Here is a 23,204-nt window from a genome sequence, read left to right on the forward strand (position 1 = left end):
AAAAGGCACATATGAAGTTCAATGCAAAATTCACAACTTTAGAAAAAAAGTTATTTAAACTTAAATATTCAGGAATTTGTATAGTTCGAGTAATATTTTCTCTGTCAATTTTTGCATTGAAATTTTAGAAGAATAAATTCACAAAATGCAATGAAGAAAAGCAAAACTGATTTTTCTTAAAGGAGAGAGAGAGAGAGAGAGAGAGAGAGAGAGAGAGAAAGAGAGAGAGAGAATTTTTTTTTAATATTTATTTTTTAGTTCTCGGCGGACCCAACATCTTTGTATGTGGTGCTGAGGATCGAACCCGGGCCCCACGCATGCCAGGCGAGCGCGCTACTGCCTGAGCCACATCCCCAGCCCCACAAAACTGATTTTTCAAATGATATATTTTATTCTCAAATATCAATTTCCCTATTATTTTATATTTAAAAAATACACGTTTTAGTTTTCAAAATTAAATTCAATAAATTTGTTTTCATAAGAACTTTCATGCAAATATTTCTTGCTTTTCTGAAATAATTTTGTGAGTATATTTTATATAGCAGTTGATAAGAATATAGCTCCCAAATACCATGAGATATTTAAATTTAGAAAAGAATGTTATATAAATTTGAATTTCTCTAATCAACAAGAGATGTGTCCTCTGAGAGAGTTCTAGAAACAGATTACTTCAGAAGATTTCCATTCATGATTAAAAAGATGGATTAAAGATAGCTAAAGATAAACCTTGGAGATGGTAATTGGTAGACTCACAGAACTACAAATGAACATTGAAAAAGTGAATGACAGCAACTGTATACTCAAGTACCTCAGTATAATATTTCCAAAACTCTCAAAGTGCTTTAGCTATGTATGGTCAATAGAATTTTAAAATTTATATTGTAGTCACATTTCCAGTGCCTGAAAGGCAATTAAATAAAATGATAATGCACATTATATCAGTTGAGTTAGGTGTGCCTAACAAGGTCTAAAGTTGATCCCAGGAACTTCCTGATGTTAAGTATTTGTAATTTATTTGTATCTAGGAAAAATAATTTTGACTTAAAAAAAAAGCCACATAAAAAATACCATTATTTCAATTGAGGAGAAAAGAGACTCTAAAGTTCCATACCTGGGCTAACTGTCTATTAAGTCTCTTAATCTCTTCTTGTAGCTGCTCCATGTGCCACATGTGTGCCTGCCTCAACAGTTCTGTGGCCTGTTGATGTTCTTCATACTGTCGTACAAGTTCTTGCCTCATATCTTCCAACTGTTCTTCGTTTGACATCATTTGTTTAGAAGCATCCATGCTTGATGTCAACATCTTACCATGAATCTTTGATAGGAAAAAACACAAGCAAAAAACTCAATCATAACATATTTTGTGGTAATTAGTCAGCACTGATACTTTAACTGAATATGAAAACAATTCTATTAACAACATAAAGCATCTGAGTTTTAGTTTTATTATTAAACAAAAGCATAAATCACTTTTTTTAAAAAAAATATTTTTTAGTTGTAGATAAACATAATACCTTTTTTCATTTATTTTATGTGGTGCTGAGGATCAAACCTAGTGTCTCACCCATGCAAGGCAAGCACTCTACCACTGAGCCACAACCCCAGCCCATAAATCACTTTTTTTAAAAAAGTATTTTTCTTATTTATAATTCCAAAACAACATGAAGTTAATTTATTACCACCATACATGTTATTTTCCAAAAGGAAACAGCTACTTACAAGATAGTTTAGCTAAAATCTAATTCTAACAGAGAAAAACAAAATACTCAAGATTCTTTATCCACCCCCTCCAACCCCCACCCCATCCACTTTTTTTTCCGCCCATACTAGAGATTGATCCCAGGGCCTCACACATGCTGGGCAAGTGCTCTACCACCAAGCTACATCTCTAGCCCCTTCTCTTAATAAAGTTATAACTCCTTTATATCTCTTGATATTTTATAATGGGGAAATAATATAAACAACAACAACAAATATACACACACACACACGCAAAGTTTATAGGGCCAGGGTTGTGCCTCAGTAGTAGAGCGCTTGCCTAGCATGCATGAGGCACTGGGTTCAATCCTGGGAACCACATAAAAATAAACAAATAAAATAAAGGTATTATGTCCATATACAACTAGAAAAATATTTTTAAAAATTAAGTTCACAAAATATAAGGAATTTTGCCTATTTAATTTTTATTCATTGGTCATCACTGTATTATAGAAAACTGCTTATTCAAAGAAAAATTATAATAAATTTTATTTGGAAATAAATGCTTTACATTTATGAGTTTCTCACACTCATGACAAGTCAATAGGTTCTATGAATACTTCAATCCCTTAAGATACTAATTAAAATCATTCTGCCTTGAACAGCTATAGCTAAATTAGTTTTCATAAACATTTCACAAGTTTTGCATTACATAAAAAGCTGACAGTTTTATTTGAATACTCCTCTGAACAAGATATATCTATCGTGAACACATAAAATAAATTTGAAATTCAGATAATTTTAAAAGAAATAGAATTTATTGTTTTCTAATAAAGGCTGCAATTCGTTGGGGTAACTTCTCCATCTTCTCCTAACTCTTTACTAAGTGGCTTAAATTCTTCTTTAAATTTCATGCCCAATGCATCAGAGGTCTGAAGATTAATTTGATCCTGAGATAATTTCATTTCATTAAAATAATGTTTTTCATTTTGCTGACAGAAAGTAAGTGCTTGTTTTGATGACATAGTATTTTCTTTTCCCTTTGATAGTCTAGATAGTTCAGTTTGTTGAGCAAATGCAATGCTCATTGACACAATGACCTAAAGAAATCAATCAAACAAACAAAAAAGGATTAGATTTATAAATACCAGCTGGATTTAAAAAGTGGGTCATTACTCAAAATTATATGAATTAGAAAAAAGCCTGGCCTCATAGTTTTAAAAACAAAAATAAATCCTCTGATAAAATGATACAGAGATAGGCTATTTTTCAATAAATTTAACATCAAAGTGTTTTACTGCCTGCCTTTTAAAATAAAACAAGCAAAACTTTTCTAACTATAACATCAATAAATGCTCAGTACAAAAATAAAAAAAAAAATAAAAGTCTTTATATTTCTTCCTTCCAAGAAAATTCATTTGGCCATGAGTGATAATGTTCTGTGACAATCCTCCATCAGTATCTGTAGTTATTATCTAACATTACAATAATTTATCAGGGTAATACAACTACTTTTTCTCTTCATAACTTTTCCCTCATTTTTAGAATGCCAAACTCCTTCACAAGGTAACTATTTACAATATAACACATATATAAAAACTTGTGGCATTCTGAAAAATTGTAATTACTATTCTATATCAAGAAAAAACATTCTTTTCAATGAAAAGCACCGCAAAACATTCTATGAAGCAGCAATTATAGTTGATGCTGTTACACAACTGTTTGATGGACTATATATGAAACTTACAAATAAAAACAAAGTACATACCATCAATAAAATCCATGCTTTTTTTGACAGTTCAAAGATCAAGAAAATCTATAAACCAAGAAAACCTTGCAGATAAACTATAAACTTACCTTAGCTATTTCTTCTTCTAATCTTTCTTGGTATTGTTTTTCCAAAAATTTAACCATGTTTGTTTCTTGTTTCATTCCACATTCCTTAGAAAACTAAATTTAAGGGTGAAATATGACAATTTACACTGATTTTATACCATTAATTTTAAGGATGTAGTCAATATTCCAAAAATATCACTATTTTTGGACACTTTCAAATAAAAATAAATTTCAGTTATCTTTTAACTAAAAACATTTAATCTAATAATCCTACAAAATAATTACACTTAGTATAAACTTAACGATGCAAAGAGAGAAATATATTTACATATCTGTAATTATTAGCATAAATTCTAGGGTGGGTTAAAGATACTTAAATATAATTAATAAGACATAGGTAAAATGTTAACAAGTGGCTATGTTTGATAATGAAATCATGAGCAAATTTTCTTCTTGGTATTTATTAAAAGAACACAATTTTCCACATACAAATTATTTTTATCAATTAAAAAAATAAATCTTCTTTTAGAAATGTAGATATACAGTCAACATGAAAGTATTTGTTTATTTACCAATTATTTGAATTTCATCCAACAGACATTTAATAAGGGATGAGTGTGGCTCATATCTCTTCTTAATATCCAGAATGAGAATGGGCAATAGTCAGTGATTTTAATTTTTACTAGAATTTAGAATTATTTAGTGAAGATGATGATGCAGTTGGGGGTTGAAAAAAGTTTTGAATAATACAATGTCGAGGACAGGCAGAGAGTGGTTCAGTGGCAAGCACGGTAAAAAAAGCGTTTTTCTATCATTATTTCTGTTGGAAGGTGGCCTGATCCATTATTCCAGCCCTAGCACCTTGGATTTTAGGGAATCCTATACACCATTCTGAAGATACCCTCCGCTTCCATAATGGGAAGAAAAGACTATGTTGGCCATGGTACTGAAGCTGATTTGTTACACAGTTCATAAAGAAATGTTACAAAGAAAAAATTTAAACTATAACAGGGGAGGAAAATTCTCAAATTTAACTTTCTCTGTGTTTTTCCTATGCTATGAAAAATATTTCTATAGACATTCTGGATCTTTTACATAAGGTATTATCCTCATGATTTATGCTTAATCTTAGCCAAATATTTACTACATAATTACAAAACTGAAGACATAAAATTGATAGTAAGAAAAAGTATCAGTGTACATAACTGTTTAAAAATGAAGATTAAAAATAACATACCTCTATTGCATGATCAATATTCTTTTTTAGACAACTTCCAGGATGTACTACTGATTTCTGTACATCAGATTCTTTAATTACCACTGAATCAACAGAGAAGCTAAATATAAATAAAAAAGTATAAAAAAAAAATTAGTGTTGGGTGTTTTATCCAAAGTTTCTACCATGTATAACGTGTACTGAGGCAGTGGGGAGACAAAATGATAGTTCCCCCAGGGTTACAAGTATTGTAACTTAAAACATTTTTGACTAAGTTTTCCAATTAAAAGTAACAATGAATATTATGTCATTTAATGAATTTCAGTATAAATGTATGATAAAAAATTTATTATGTAAAAAAATTTTTAATAATTCTTTTAAAAATAACATCTTAGATATGCTTATATAGCAACAGTGTACATAACATACTATATACACTGATACTACACACTACTTATATACCTAAGATATATGATACATATTATTCATATTACATGGATATCTAAATTACACAGACACAAAACATATAATAATATAGAATAGATTATATTGGATTAAATATATTAAAAGAGCCAGGTACAGTGGTGTGTGCTTGCAACTCCAGAAATTTGGGAGGTTGAGGCAGGAGGATCAAAAATTCAGGATGAGCCTTAGCAATTTAGTGAGACTCTCTTTCAAAAAAAAAAAAAAAAAAAAAACGGTTGGAAATGCAGGAAGATGGCTGAATAAAGTATTTGCTTCCCTGACAGATCTGTGGAGTGAACCAAGAAAAGCAAAAAGGTCACTTTTTTCAACAAGATGGGTGAATGGTCCAGAACTAGGAAGGACTTAACTGGAATTTAATACTGGATACTCAAAACAGATCATGGACTCAAGAGATCTTGTATAATAAAATAAGGGGGAAAGATCCCCAGCTCCAGAGCTGTAAAATAGCTGGAAGTACAAACCAGAATAATCCCTATGTGAATGTAGTAAAGCAATAAAGGAACCCCCATTCCTAGGAAAACAGAGGTGTTTTGCGGTATGGAGAGCTTAAGAGCTCAGAGATACTGCTCAAAAAGCAACAACAACAAAAAAAATCAGTAAGCTGTGCTGCACAGCATGTGTGTACAGGAGGGAAGCCACCAGCTTTCTTGGCGGCATGCATGGAGGACAGCAGAAAGAACCCTTGTGAAGCAGTGGCTGGGGGGCCTGCAGTTAGGTGAGTCAATTATTGGCAGATCGAAGTCTGGCCCCAAAAATGTGCAAGGCAAACCCATGCTGTGTGATAGAGAGTGTTCCAAAGTGACCAGAGAAAATCAAGCATGGAGGGACATTTACACAGGAGAATACTGATCAAGGAAACCCACCTGGCTTTCCCCTCCCCATCCAATCAGCTGCTTGCAGTACTGGCTGGAAGAAAAGTGCCTGACTGTGAATTTGAAAGGACAGGCAAAGAAAGAGATCAAGTTTGGAGACCAAATGATGACCAGGGTTCATGGGGTCTGCAGGCAAAGTTGTGGGCTAAGAACAGATTCCTACATCACATGTGTAGAACCTAAAGGAGATTCCCGAGGTACAGTCTTCCAATGTGGACAGACAATTGCTGAGCCTTGGAGGTGTGATGACTTAAAATCTTCAGACCAATAGGCACGCAGTGAAGAGATTGGAACGTACCTAAGCCTACACCTTGGCTCTAGTAGTTCCGCTTCCAGGACTAACACTCTCACCCTAGCAACCCTAACTACCCTGAGGGTAGAGCTAGCATCAAATTCAAGACAACATACCTAACTGCTCAGAAGAGAAGCTGAGAAACTTGAACTGCAATGGAAAAAAGTGTTCAATTTTTCATCCAGATTCCTTTTTTTTCTTCTCTCACATGTCTACCATTTTTGAAACCAAGTATTTTTCATGGATCATTTTATTGAGGACTGGGATATCTGAATTACATTACAGTTTTGTTATTATTTTCTTTTAAAAAATTATATATATATATATATTCCCCTCTCATTTATCTGTTTCCTTGTATTCTCTTTCTCACTTTTCTCTTGCTAACACCCAACCTCTATTAAGTCTTCCCTTCATTCTTCCTATAATTTTTTAACTTCTATCTTTTCTGATCCTTCCTCATAAACATCACACCCTACATGACTTTTGTTCTCTCTTTGTCCACCAATGGAAACTGTAAACTTTTTTGCAAACTTAATGTTTATATTGTAGACAATAATTGAACACATCATTTCAGTTTAATGGAATAAAACTGTGGATGCTTTAATAGGAGCTATTTGGTTTAAGGCTGTATATTATTTGTATTGGGTGCAGTTATTATTTGTCTCTTCCTTAAAGGCGAGGTACTAGAAATCTTCAGGGACACTATTAATCTACAGGGTAGACACTGTACTGCTTGAAATCCACACTGCTAGAAGGACAGACATAAGAACAACATGAGAAAACAATGGAACAAAGTGGCCCAAACAAACCAAGATGATCCAATAATTAAACCCATAGACAACACAGTAAAAGAAATGTAGAAAAGGAATTTAGAAAGTACATATTAGACTGACCTGGTACATAAAGAATGATATAGGGAATAAAATCAGAGATAAATTTGAGGAGGTAAAAGATCATTGCAGAGGCAGAGATTCTCAGAAAATTACAACAACAACAACAACAACCCCAGAAATCCTCAAAATGAAACAATCAATAAACCAATTAAAAATTCAATGGAAATTACTATCAATAGACTAGACCATTTGGAAGATAGAACCTCAGGCAATGAAGACAAAATATATAATTTTGAAAATAAAGTTGACTACACAGGGAAGATGGTAAGAAACCATGAACAGAACTTCCAAGAATGATGAAATAACAAGAAAAGACCAAAATAAGATTTATCGGGATAGGTGAAGGCATAGAGATACAAACCAAAGGAATGCCCAGTTTTTCAATGAAATAATATGAAAAAATTTCCAAAATCTGAAGAATGAAATGGAAAATCAAATACAAGAGGACCTCAAATGTACAAGATCACAACAGACCCACATCAAGACACATCATTAAAAAAAGGTCAAATATAGAAAATAAGGATTGAATTTTAAAGGCTATGAGAGAAAAAATATCAGATTATATATAGAGGGAAACTAATTAGGATCTCAGGTGATTTTTCAACCCAGACCCTCAAAGCCAGGAGGTCCTGGAATAATATATACCTAGTTCTGAAGAAGATGGATGCCAACCAAGAATTTTATATCTAACAAAATAAAACTTCAGATTTAAAGATGAAATAAAAACCTTCCGTAATAAAAAAAGGTTAAAGAATTCATAACTAGAAAATCTGTGCTATAAAACATTATCAACAAAATATTCCATGAAGATGGAAAAAAAGTCAAAAAAAATCAACAAAGGGAGGAGCCATACAAAAGGAATAATCAATCAAAGGAGAAATTAATTCAAAGTAAAAAGTAGAAATAACCTAAAATGACTGGGAACACAAATCATATCTCAAAAATAATGTTAATGGTCTAAACTAATAAACCCAAAAGACATAGATTGGCAGATTGGATTAAAAAAACAAAGCCCAAAAATCTGTTGTCTCCAAGAGACTCACCTCATAAGCAAAGACATCCACACAGTGAAAATGAAAGGACGGGAAAAAACATACCACTCACATGGACTGAGTAAACAAACAGGGGTTTCTATCCCCATGTCAGATAAAGTGTACTTCAAGCCAAAAGTTAATCAGAAGGGACAAAGAAGACATTTCATACTGCTTAAGGGAATTATACATCAACAAGACATAATACGTTAAATATTTATGCCCCAAACATTGGAGCATCTACATATATCAAACAAACCCTGCCTCAATTTCAAGAATTACATAGACCATAATACAATAATACTGAGTGACTTTAACAAACCTTTCTCACTACTGGATAGATCGTCAAACAAAAACTAAACAAAAAAACTATAGAACTTAATAATATAGTCAATAATTTATACTTAACAGACATATAAAGAGTATTATATCCATCAACGAATACATGCTCTTCTCAGCAGCATACAGACTCTTCTCTAAAATATGCCACAAAGCAACAATTATGAAATAAAAAAGAGATTATACCCTGCATTCTATCAGATCATAATGGAATGAAATTAGAAATAATTGATACAATAAAAAATAAAAAACTCCAACACCTAGAGACTAACCAATGGACATAAGAAGAAATCAGGGATGAAATTTTTAAAATACTTACCAGAGATAAATGAGAACTAATAAAACTTGTCAAAATCCCTGGGACACTATTAAGCTAAATTCATGAAAGAATGGAAAGTTAATGAGTAAATGACCTAACATAAGACCTCAAAGCCCTAGAAAAAGAAAAACAAATCAACACCAAAAGCAGTAGAAGACAGGAAATAATTAAAATCAGAGCTGAAATAAATGAAATTGAAATAATCGGAACAATTAAAAAATTAACAAAACAAAAATTTGTGTCTTTGAAAAAATAAATAAAATTGATAAACTCAATCGTGCTAATGAAGACAGAAAACTCAAATCACTAAAATTCATAATCACAAAAAATATTACAACAGATACTGTTGAAATACAGTAGAGAATCAGAAGTTATTTTGAAAATTTATACTCCAATAAAAATGAAAAATTTAAAGACATCAACAAATTTCTAGAGACAAATGAGCTACCCAAAAGGAATTAGGAGGACATACACAATTTAAACAGATCAATTTCAAGCAATAAAATAGAAGAAGGCATCAAAAGCCAACCATTTAAGTAACGCCCAGGATGAAAAAGATTCTTACCCAGTACTACAAGACCTTTGATGAATTAATACCAATAAGCCTCAAACTATTTCATGAAACAGAAAAGGAGGGAACTCTTCCAAACTCATTCTATGAAGCTAGTATCACCTGATATCAAAATCAAAGACACATCAAGGAAAGATAACTTCAGACCAATATCCCTAATGAACATAGATGCAAAACTTCTGTATACAATTCTGGCAACTCACATATAAAAACATTAAATATATAGTTGTTATGGTTTGGTTGTGAAGTATCCCCCAAAAGTTCACATAAGACAATGCAAGAAGATTCAGAAGAGAAATGACTAACCTAATCAGTGAATTAATCCCCGATATGAATTAAAAGAAGTGGCAGGGTATGGCTGGAGGAGATGGGAATTGGGGGGATGGCTATGGAGTATACATTTTTTATATGGAGAGTGGAGTCTCTATATGGGGTATATATTTTGTATCTGGAGAGTGAAGTCTCTGACTCTGTTTCCTGATCACTATGTGAACTCCTTCCCTCTGTCACACTCTTCTTCCAGATGTTCTGCCTTACCTCAAAGCCCAAGGGATGGAGCTGGCCTTCTATGGACTAAGACATCTAAACACGATGAGCCCTCAAATAACACCATGAGTCCTTTTCCTCTCTTAAAATTGTTCTGGTCAGATCTTTTAGTAACAGAAATAAAAAAGCTGACTAAAACAATAGTGCATTATATTCAAGTGGGATTCAAGGTTGGTTCAACATACAGAAATAAATAAATGTAATTCATCACATCAATAGACTTCAAGAAGAATCATATGATCATTTCAATTGGAGCACAAAAAGCATTTGACAAAATAAAGCACCCTATAATGTTTAAAACACTAGAAAAACTAGGGATAGTAGAAACAAATCTCAACACTGTAAAAGCTATACATGCTAAACCCAAGACCAAAATCATTCTAAATGGAGAAAAACTGAAGGCATTCCATCTATGAACTGTAGTAAGACAAGAATACCCTTTTTTTTACCACTTTTATTTGATATAATCCTGGAAACTAGCCAGGGCAAGTAGACAGAAGAAAGAAATTAAAGGGATACGAATAGAAAAAGAACTCAAATTATTACTATTTGCCGACAATATGATTCTATATTTAGAAGACCTAAAAAATCCACCAGAAAACTTCTAGAATTAATGAATGAAATTCAGCAAAGTAGTAGGATATAAAATTAACAACTATACATCAAATTCATTCCTATATATCAGTGATAAAGCCACTGAAAAAGAAATTAGGAAAACTACCCCATTCACAATAGTGTAAAAAAATAAAATAGAATATTTGGAATCAATATAACAAAAGAGGTGAAAGACCTCTACAGTGAAAACTACAGAAAACTAAAGAAAAAAATTGAAGACCTTAGAAGATGGAAATATCTCCCATATTCTTGGATAGGTAGAATTAACATTGTCAAAATGGCCATACTACCAAAAGCATTATATAGATTTAATGCAATTCCTATTAAAATTCCAATGACATTCTTTGTAAAACTAGAAAAAGCAATCATGAAATTCGTTTGGAAAAAAGAGACCCAGAATAGCCAAAGCAATCCTTAGGAAGAAAAGTGAAGCAAGAGGCATCATAATACCAGAACTTAAATTATACTACAGAGCCATAACAGCAACAAAAAACAATGGGATGACACTGGCACCAAAACAGACATATAGACCAATGATACAGAATAGAAGACATAGAGACAAACCCATATAAATACAGTTATCTCATACTAGACAAAGGTGACAAAAATACTCACTGGAGAAAAGATAGCCTATTCAACAAATGGTGCTGGGAAAACTGAAAATCCACATGAAGCAAAATGAAATTAAACCTCTATCTCTAATCTTGCACAAAACTCAACTCAAAGTGGATCAAGGATTTAGGCACTAGAACAGAGACCATGCATTTAACAGAAGAAAAAGTAGGTCCAAACTCTACCACCTCAGCTTAGGAACTGACCTCCTTAACAAGATTTCTAGAGCACAAGAACTATAAGCAAGAATCAATAAAAAGATTCAAACTAAAATGGTTCTTCACATCAAACAATCAATAACATGAAGAGTGCCTACCGAATGGGAGAAAACCTTTACCACACATACACCTCAGACCATTAATCTCCAGGATATATAAAAAACTCAAGAAACTTAACAACAGGGGCTGGGGTTGTGGCTCAGTGGTAGAGTGCTTGCCTGGCATGTGTGAGGGACCTAGGGTTTGATTCTCAGCACCACATATAAATAAATTTAAAAAATAAAGTTTCATCAACAACTAAAAAAAAATTAAAAAACAATAAAAACACCAGAAAAACAAACCAATCAATAAATGGGCTAAGGAACTGAACAGACACTTCACAGAAGACATACAATTGATCAACAAATATGTGAAAATACATTCAACATCTCTAGCAATTAGAAAAATGCAAATCAAAACTCCAATGAGATTCTATCTCACTCCAGTTAGAATGGCAACTATCAAGAATACGAGCAACAGGCCTAGGGACATAGCTCACTTGGTAGACTGCTTGCCTCACATGACCAAGGCCCTAGTTCATTACTAAGCACCACAAAAAAAGAAAAAGAAAAAATATGCAACAATACATGTTGGCAAGCATGTGGGGGTAAAGGTACACTCATACATTGCTGGTGGGACTGCAAATTGATGCAACTACTATAGAAAGCAGCATGGAGATTCATAAGAAAATGTGGAATGGAACCACCATTTGACCCAGTTATCCCACTCCTAGGTTTATACTCAAAGGGCTTTAAATCAGCATAATACAGTGATGCAGCCACATCATGTTTATAGCAGCTAAATTCACAATAGCTAAACTACGGAACCAACCCAGGTGTCCTTCAACAGATGAATGGATAAAGAAAGTGTGATATATATCTTCCCAATGAAGTATTACTCAGCCTTAAAGAAGAATGAAATTATGGCATTTGGTGGCAAATGGATGGACCTGGAGAATATCATGCTAAGCTAAATAAGCCAATCCCAAAGAACCAAAGACTGAATATTTTGTCTGATATGCAGATACTAATTCACAATGGGTTGGCGGGGGTAGGGAAGAATAAACATATTTTGGATTAGACAAAGGGCAATGAGGGGAGGGGAGGGTTATGAGGGAAGAAAGGATAGTAGAATGAATCAGAAATTATTACCCCAGGTACATATATGATTACATCACATATTCTACATCATGCACAACCAAAGAATGAGAAGTTATACTTCATTTATGTATGATATGTCAAAATGCATCCTACTGTCTTAGATAACTAGTTAGAAGAAAAAAAAATTGTTAGAACTAAAAAATAATAATTAGTTATTGAAACTACATATATAGAAATAATAGTTCATTAAAATTGATTTGTCTAACATTACCCAACTGGTATGTGGTAGATCTGAACATGAGTTATTTAAAATAAAAACAGTAGTTCTGAAAAAAAAAGAAGAGGGATGAGGATGTGGCTTGATGGTAAAGAGCCCCTGAATTCAATCCCTGATACAAAAAAAAAATTATATATATATATATAAATATATGTGTGTGTGCATGTATGTATGTATATATATAAAGATATACCTAAGATATATTACTGAGTTAAAAAAGCTTGTAAATTCTCACTTGCATTAAAAGCCTGTTTTAACATATATGTCTATATAAATAGGAAAATGTCTGAAAGAATACATATCAAAAGTAACAATGATTGCTTATATTGGAAATGAAGAGTGGCAACAGGAAAGAGAAGGTTCTTAACTTACAGTTAGTTTAATTTTAACTTACAATCAGTTTAATTTTAATTTTATCTACCCACATATCTTTTGGTATGTATGTCCGAATTCTGTATTGTTATATAAGCATTCACTACTTTGTAACAATGTTTTCTTAAAATGTCTAATCTTATAACAATAAGGCAAGATTAGTATTTAGAAATCATGTGGATTTAGAATATATCAGTGACTTAAATAGACAACGATAAGCTTAAATTCCTAGCCTGGGGTTGTGGCTCAGTGGTAAAGTACTTGCCTAGTGTGTATGAGGCACTGGGTTCAATTTTTAGCACTGCATGTAAATAAATAAATAAATAAAATAACAACTAATAAAAATGTTTTTTAAAAAGGCTTAAATTCCTTAATTGAAAACAAACAAAATGAAACAATATTTCCTCTAAATTTATATATATATGGATACATAAATTACACACATACATTATTTATATACACATATACATGCACACAATGATTATAATGTATTCGTACATATAAAACAAATAATTTTAAGAAAAAATGAAGTAGAAAAGTAAGACACAGACTCTTTGGGGACGATTTTAATTTATGTAAGAACATGACATCTAAGTAAAGAACCAAAGGAGATGAGGGTATGGGCATAAAAATACCTGCAGAATAATCATTCTAGGTAGAAGAAAAAGCCAATCAATCCCTAAAGCAGAAGTGTACTGATATGTGATATAATTGAGGATCACAGTGGGGATGTATGAGGTTTTTTTTTTTAATCTTTTAAAATTGTTTTTAGTTGTCAATGGACCTTTACTTTATTTATTTATATGTGGTGCTGAGAATTAAACCCAGGACCTCACACAAGCCAGGCAAGCGCTTTACCGCTGAGCTCCAACCCCAACCCCATGGGATTATATGGTTTGAGAACAGTAAGTGATAAGAAAGTCAGTAGGAAATGAAAGTCAAAGATGTCATGGTCCTCAGGACTAGTGAGACTGTAAAGAGCAGAAGAGGATTAGAGTAACATGATGTAACTGAAATTATAAAAGCAAAGGTTCTGGCACTTGTGTTGACTATATAGAGAATAGACTGTAAACAGAAGTTGAGTAATCCAGGTGAAACACAAAACAATGGCAGGGACCAGTGGAGCAGTAAGGAGTGGCACAGTTGTGATGTACTTTGAAGGTTAAAAAAAAACTAAGATTTTTTCATAGAATGGCAGAGAGTTATGACAGAAAGGAGTCATGATGGATGAAGATGGCTACAGAAGGAGCAAATTTTAGAAGATCCTGATCCAAGAAAACATACATAGTGGTAATTGAAGATCATTTCTTCTCTCCTCATAGATCAGGGTTCTATTTGGGACATGATGAATTTGAGCATTAGACAATCAAATGGAGTATATTCAAGTCATAGTGGAATGATCATACTTAGACTATTTAAGTACTCACCACATCAACATATCAAAGCCTAGGCATAGAATAAACAAGTAAATGTCTACTACCTGACATATTTTAATTCAGAAAATAGATTAATAATAACATCTTTATAAAAGTATAAGTAAAATTCCTATAATAAAATGTCTTTGGTTTATACCAACATTTATTTCACACATTTCAAATACAGAATTATCTCCTGCTCTTATTTCTTAAAAAATGTTACATCCTATCTCTTTGTTAAAGTTATATTTTATTCTTAAAATAACCATTCCAGATGATACTATCATTGTTACTAAGCTACAAATACTGCTGAATGAAGTTTTAAGTAAATAGATACCTTGGGTCCACCGTGGTCTCACTAATGGCTTGAAGCTTCTCCTGCAGAGAATAAATTTCTGCCCTATGATTTTCTTCAGTTTCTTTCAATTGTTTGCGCAAAAAGCATATGAAGTTTTCTAATTCTTGAATTTGTTCTTCAAGTTGTTTAATTTTTTTGGTATCTTTCAGAGAAGATAACAGGAAGAGAAGACAATACACATTTCAATACAAACTTCTCAGTGAAATAACAATCATTTTATTTCAATGTATAAAAATATTTATTCTTTGAAAAATGTTTTGAGTGAAACTCAGGTTTTAATTTGACTCATTCTGACTGATGAAAACAAGAAAACAGTGTGATTCAAGATCATTTCTCCTATCCTTATGGTATAGTATCTCTAAATTCAACAATTTTATATCTTTAAAACAATTCAGAAACATGAAACAAAAGAAGTGTTGAAAAGGGACCACAGGAGAGTAGTTAACACCTTTCACTTTCCTCTTTTATTTTTATTTCTTAAAAATGCTGATAATTAATCACTAAACTAACTTTTTTGCCAATTAAATGAGCCATTAGTTAACATGCAATTTGGGAAATAGTGGACAGACTACCTCAAGAAGATATCAATTTAAAAAAAATATAAACTTAAAATATTACTATATTCAAAGAACCCCTGAAGTGAAAAAGCATGGTATTATCTGATATGCTTGAAATTCTATTCTGTTCACCAAAGCAATTACAATAATAAAACTCATTCCTAAAAGCAAAAGTGAAGGCCTAGAGATACCTTGAACACAAGAAGTCTAGTTAACTGGCCAAATAATCATGAAAGAAAAACATTAACTGTGACTAATTGTTTATGGTTCATTGTATGGTCCCTTAACATTGTTACTTCCCATTATGCCATCTTGGTCTTTTAACTCACTCTCTAGTTTCCCCTGATAACTCATTCTTGTCCTTGACCTCTTGTCCTTGACATTCATGCTGATTATAAATCTTTACCTCATAATTAAATTTTTCTCCCAGGTTTCAGACTTCTATTTTCAACTAACTCCTATATATTTTTTCAAAGTCAATAAGTATTCTATTCTTAACTCAATATATTTAAAACTGAATTATTATTTTTTTCACAAATTGGTTCCTTTCTATGACTAGAACCATACTCTAGTTTCTTAAGCTAGAAACTTGGGTATCATTCTTAATTTCTGCTAACATTAACGACAAACTAGAACCAAACTCTAAGTGTTGAACTTAACTTTCTATCATACTCAATTCAATCTGGCTGGTCTTCCCATCAATAATTTCATCCCTTCCAACTGATCCTAATGGTATCAAATTAAAATAAAAATCTTATTGTTACTCCCACTATTTAAAATCCTGCTGTAGGTCTTATCACCAATAGCATAAAACATAAACATGTTTCATCAGAGTACATAAAACATTTCCTGATCAAGCTCCTTCCAATCTCTCCAGTTTTATCTAGCTAACACAACCTGAACTCCCAGTTCTCCCAAAAGGATGCAATCTTAGATAGAGCTCAATGCTTAAGACTCCATAGCCTTCCCCAAATTTCCAACCCAGTTACTCCTACCCATACCCTCATCCTACTCATCTCCACAGGAAAGACAAAACTCTTTTTTCTCCCTCCATTCTTTACATTTCAGAAATTTTCAGTGTATTTTATATATGCTTTCCCAATGGATTATAATTTCCTATGGGAAAATGACTCAGTAATTTTAGTTTTCTCTAGCACTTGAATGAATATCCAATGTTTATATGAACAAATAAGACTAGGGCTTAGATACACAAGTCACCTTCCCCTGTGAGTTCTAAGAACAGAATTATGAAATGGTGGACTCTAAGTGATGCTTCATGGTAATTATAAGTCAGAAACTATTTACCTGTTTGTGTTTTTACATTCTGTAGTTCTAACTGGTATATTTTCTGAAGCTCCTTAATCTTTTCCTCTTGAGTAGAAATAAGCTCCTCTTTAAGATTGCAAAGAGCTTTATCTTTTTCATTTTCCATATATTCACGAACCTGATCCACATCAGCTGAATAAACCACTGAAAGGCATATGCACTGAGCTATCATCTGTAGCCTTAAATCATTCTGAAAGTGAATATATATTAGAAAAATTTAAAATAATTTACTATAAAATAATTTGCTTTTTGCATATACTAAAACAAGAGGAGAAATAATTTATAGTTTAAAACTTCATAAGAGAACCAATGACATTTTTTCTTCATTCTTCATTCAATTATACTTAGCTACTTCTTTTTTCAAGGAGAGTAGTATCATTACCTCAATTTCAGAGCAAATTCTGATATTTGGTATAGCTTATGATTTGTCCATATTGGAGAGTCTTTATTCTGACTGTCTGGGAATGCTCCCTACAGGAACAAGTTGTCTCTGCAGGAAACAGCCTAGAGCCTCAACATTTTAGGATATTTAAAGGCGAAAACCACATCCAGATTGACTTGGCAACCAGCAAGCAAGCAAGCAAGAAGTAGTACAGAAGCTGAATAAAGCCATTATCGAAACAATGCAATGTCTTCATCAAATTTTCATTTCATTCATTTCTCCTGGGATTTTTTCATAATCATAATCAAAAGAGAAATGGATCAAAGTGACCCTAGTTGAATACACATTAAAGAATGGCTACTAACATCTAATCAATTATTCCCCACAAAGGTACACTGCCCAAGGAAAGTGGGAACCAAAGAGAACTATTTTACATTGTGCAAGAATTGCTATTCTGTATTGCAAGTAGGCTATGCTAGGCAATTAGTAATGTGGTACAGTGATGGGACTTTCCTATGGGAGAAGCTCTTCTTACGTAATATGGAGTCTCAGGGTAAAATGAAGTCTGTTTGGTCATTGCTTATATAGCCTGGCCTATAACATTCCCCACTGGTTTTATGGAACTAATCAAATCATTAATTAATCATCATTGGTTTACAGCTACTGTAGTGAGTATGGAGGACCATCCGTTTTACAGAATGTATTTTTTGTTTTATATATCTTATTAAATAAACAGTTAAAGATGCAGGGTCCAATTAAAAACCCTAAGAGGACTAACAGCAATGGATAGGCTACAGCTGTGTAAGAGTAGTTAGCCAAGGAGACCAGGAGAACAAATTTTCATACCAATTTCTCTCATGTTGTCTTGGCTCTTCCTTATCTTTCTTTTTATTTTCAAATAATATTTTATTTTCATGGCACTGGGAATTGAACCCAGGGGTGCTCTCTACCTGTGAGCTACATTTCCAGCCCCTTTTTTTCAATATTTTCATTTTTATGTGGTACTGAGGATTGAACCCAGTGCTTCACATATGTGAGACAAACGCTCTGCCACTGACCCACAATCCCAACCCCAGCCCTTTTTAAGGCAAGGTCTCAACAAGTTGCCAAGGTTGGTCGTGAACTTAGAACCCTCCTCTGCCTTAGCCTCCCAAATAGCTGGAATTACAGGCATGCACCACCATGCCTGGATTTAAAATATTATTTTAAATATGGAAAAATGCAAGCAATAAACTCGAAACCCAAATTAACAAGTACTATAACATTTTCTCTATATTTTTCATGCCCTGTACTCCCCATAAACTTCTATGTTCTCATCACTCCTTTCTCACAGGCAACCATAATCATAATTTGGTACAAATCCAGTCCAATTCTTACATTATCACTTCTCATTACAATACATTTTGCATTCTCAATGCACTGTATATTTTGTATTTTTATGGACTTACACAAATGATATTAATTTTACAAATTTATTTTCTCATTCAATATGTCTGTGGTATTATTCCATGTAGGTAATGGGGGGTTTAAAATCCAGTACCACAAACAAACAAAAAAATAAACAGCATGAAGGCAACAGGTTAATTCATTTTAACTGTGGTATTATGACTATACCAAAATTTGTCCATTTCCTTTCAGGAGATAAATTGGTTTATTCCTAATTTTTGGATAAATGTCCTAATTTCTTTCTAATTAGTGGTTCTCAAATGTAACATGCATCAGAATCACTTGGAATGCTTATTAAAACAGGTTACTTTAGGAACCTAACCCAATCCCCACAGTTTCTGATTCAGGAGAGGTCAAAGAGCTTTGAATTCTAACCCGTTACCAAGTAATGCTGGGCTTCTGGTCAGGAACCCCACTTTGAGAACTACTTAGAAATATAACTGCTAGGTCACAGATAGTGCATTTTTAACTGTGCTAGATTTGATCAAATTATTTTTATATAACAGTACTAATTTACAATGCTACCAGAAGGTTGAGTACTTATATACTCACATCCTCACCATTCTTTATATCAGACTAACTTCACCAACCTAAATGGGTATAAAATGTTATTTTATTTTTACACTGAATAGTAAGGTTGAAAGAATATTTTCATGTTTATTAGATAGTTTGATTTGCTATTCAGGCACATGTCTTTCACATCTTTTGCCCATTATTATTTTGTTTTTGGACCTCTTGTTACATTAATTGTTCTTTCTATATTCTTGATAGCTTTTGTTTGCAACTTACATTCATGGCAAATATCTAGTCCCAGTCCTCAAATCTGTTTTACATCATTGTTTTTAAAAGATACAATAAAAATTTTAAATGTTTTCCCATGCTTTGTCTTTATTAAAAGTTTTCCCTATCTTAAGATTCTATTTTCTTCTTATGTGTACATTTTTAACCAACCTGATTTTTTCCCTAAAGTGACAATGATCTAATTCCCTAACTTCTAACCTCTAGTATCAAAAGTCAATTGTGCTCAAAACAATTTTGTTTTTTTCCTCCCAAACAATTTTGAATACTCTAAGCTTCTGCTAATTTGGTTTATTTTTTGATTTCCTCTGTCTCTGCTCAAATATCATCTCACCAAAGTAGTCTTCCTTGACCTACCCTATGCAAAAAAAGTCCTACACTTAGGGAGATCTTCTTATCATACTGTAATTTTATTCATAGCACTTAAGACCACCAGAAATATTTGTCTGTATTTTCTAATGTTCATTTAAACCCTAAAAAGTAAACTTTATTCTTCCTTGACCATTTTCATTCATTGTTAAATTATGAATGACTTGAACAGTGCCTGGAATGTAGTAGAGATTCACTAAGTGATTCATTGACTTGTAGGGCCTTCTTGCTAAATTTTTACAAGATACAGATCTGTTCTGGGCTTTTCATTATATTCTACTGATCTACTTAACCATCCTGGCATTAAACCATATTGTTTATAATGATTTTGTAATAAGTTTTGATAACAAATACATACTTTTTAAGATTGTCTTGAGTATTCTTGGCTATTTACTCTTCTATATCAATTTTAGAATCAGTATTCCACATTCATTAAGAAACCTTATTGCAATTTTGACTAGAACTATTAATTAGGAGAGAACTGATATTTTTCTTTGTATCTTTCCATTATGGATATGATATGTATTAGCACACAGTCAGGTCTTTGTGTCTTCAATATTTTATAACTTTCTTAACAAAAACTCAAAACATCTTATTATCTTGGATTTAAAGTTTTGCCTTATCTGCTCATATTTTTTCTCATTTCCTATTCTTGTCATATTGCAAGAACTGGAGAAGCATTCACTAAGAACTACAAAACCATGTTGCAATAGTAATGTTGACAATTGGTATGTATCCTAGTCCTATACTTGATTCTAATGGAAATGCTTCTAAATTTCACCATCAGAAATATAATCTGTCAACATTTTGATGAAAATCAGCATCATGACTAGAAAATTTCCGTGCTATTCCTGATTTCCTAAAGCTTTTTTTTTAACTTATAAATGGGTTGTCAATTTTTTTATGTATTTTTTTCTGAGATGCACTAAAATAATCATGGATTTTGTCTTGCTACATAAAAAATGTAGAGATTACAGTCACAGATTTTTTTTTCAAATGTTTAACTATTTGTCCACTCTTGGTATAACTTGCTAATATTTTATTTGGAATTTCTGCAACTACACTTACAAGTTAGATTACTCTACAATTTTATTTTCTTTACAATTCCTATCAGGACTTCATATTAATATTGGCCTTCTAAGGTGAACTGGGTGGTTTTTCTTTCTTCAGTTTTTCTTCTTTCCTTTGTTTTTCCATTCTCTCTTTAATCCTACTTTAGTGGACAATTACACTTTTGTTCTTGGAGAGTTAATAACAATTACTTGTAAAATGGTCTTAAGTCTAGCATTTTGGTTTGAGATGAGGCAAAAGGGAAAACTTCTGACCACTACTTCAACTCTTTAATGATTACTGACTTATTAATTTCTATTTAATGGTTATTTGAACATATTCATTTCTATTTGCATTAGTTCTGGTAGTTTATATTCTTCCAGAACACCATCTAGAGTTTGCTTATATTTTCAAATCTATTGGCAGAGATTATTTGTAGCATTTTTTATGACTTTTAAAATTTCTTGTGGTACCTGTACTTATGTCCTTATTTTATTCTTGATTTTGCTTATGTGTTTTTCCCCCCTTGGTCATATTTTCGGAGATCTAATACCTGTAAATAATCTTTTCAAATAATAAACCTCCAAAGTTCTTGAAAAATTTTCCCACTTGTTTATTACAAGTTCTCTTATTTTTGCTCTTTATTTCCTTCCTTCTACTTCCTTTGAATGTAGATATTCTTGACACTTTTCTATGCTGTTTAATACTTAACTCATTTCAATATCTCATTTATTAAATTGATAGTATTCTAATTTTATTTATATTGGTCTTACACATTTTTGGCTAATTTTGACATTTATTTTACATTAGGTTTTTTGGTTTCTTTGCTTAGATTATTTTTCTCAATTTCTTAATTACACCTGTGAATTATCTACTTCTATTTATGCCATGTATCTTTTTATCTTTGGAATGGTTAGGGCTTATAGAACAATGCTAAATAGCAAGCGACAAAAGCTATTCTGATTTTCATTCTAACATGAAGGCCTATCCTGATTCACAGCTGATTCTTGATAAAGCGGCTTTGTTTATTTCCCCTATTCACCCCTCATTCATCCATTTGTAAAACATTATTAACTGCTGATCATGTGCAAAACATTATTCTAGGTACTAGGGATATAGTAGCGGTCTATATAGCCTATATAGTAGTGTCTCTTCACTCACAGAACTGATATTATGGTTTCTCTTGAGGTTTCTAAGTTCCAGTAGATGTTTCTAAGCTCAGTATCTCTTCCAATACCAATAATTACCTCCAATTTTAAACACACACACTTGAATTTATGGCTTCTCTCAGCATCAATAACTAGCCAATATCTATAATGTTCCTGCCACTCCTTATTTCTTGCACCCCAATGTTGAAAAGACTCTTTGATAATATGGAATTATACTCCAAAACTATTCATTTCTTTCTTTTCAGTTAAAAAATTATTTTTTTCTTTTTCTTTTTTGGTACTGGGGATTGAACTCAGGGCACTCGACCACTGAACCACATCTCATCCTTATTTTGTATTTTATTTAGAGAGAGGGTCTCACTGAGTTGCTTACTGCCGCACTGTTGCTGAGGATGGCTTTGAACTCACTAGCCTCCTGCCTCAGCCTCCCTCAGCTGGGATTATAGGCGTTTGCCACTGCAGCTGGCCAGTTAAAAATTTTTAACAGCCACATTTATTTTGGTTTCAGTGAGATATATCTGCTCTAATTACTAAGTTTAATACTGAGAGTAGGAGTATTTTGTTGCCTCTGCAGTATTTCACACAAGTAAACAGTATCACTATGTAAGTCACCGCTCAATTTCTTCTGTGAGCTTCCCTCCACCTGCATAAATACCTTACTCCCCCCTCTGTATCAATGATGGGGTTTATTTTAATAATGATAAATGGGAGCAATTTACAGACTTGCTTTTCTTCACTTTGTTTAGTTAATTTCAAGGAGAGAGTATCTAAATACCATTGCAAGTATCTTCAATACAGAAACAAAATTCCTATTAAGAAAATTTCACCAATTTGACAAATGTGCTTCAAATTCAGGTCTTCTTCGAATAATGCTTTTTAATAAAATTTAAATTATGTCTGACATTTTTTAGGAGTAATTACCACCATTTATAGTTTTAAAAACAATTTGCAATATTTAACATAGCAATAGTAGTTAAGCAATTTGAATTTCTTGGGTCTATT

The 23,204-nt window shown here is 32.4% G+C and overlaps 1 protein-coding gene across 1 annotated transcript in view; it reads right to left on the bottom strand.

Moving 5' to 3' along the window:
- Positions 1–23,204, bottom strand: part of LOC143389191 (A-kinase anchor protein 9-like) — a 71,024-nt gene that overhangs the window by 12,815 nt on the left and 35,005 nt on the right. The window contains 6 exon segments of the mRNA XM_077108019.1: positions 1,112–1,315; positions 2,556–2,798; positions 3,556–3,648; positions 4,772–4,871; positions 15,085–15,247; positions 16,968–17,178. Of these exon segments, the coding sequence (XP_076964134.1) occupies positions 1,112–1,315; positions 2,556–2,798; positions 3,556–3,648; positions 4,772–4,871; positions 15,085–15,247; positions 16,968–17,178 (1,014 nt within the window).

Source organism: Callospermophilus lateralis, unplaced genomic scaffold (assembly GCF_048772815.1).
Source record: "Callospermophilus lateralis isolate mCalLat2 unplaced genomic scaffold, mCalLat2.hap1 Scaffold_112, whole genome shotgun sequence".
Classification (NCBI taxonomy): domain Eukaryota; kingdom Metazoa; phylum Chordata; class Mammalia; order Rodentia; family Sciuridae; genus Callospermophilus; species Callospermophilus lateralis.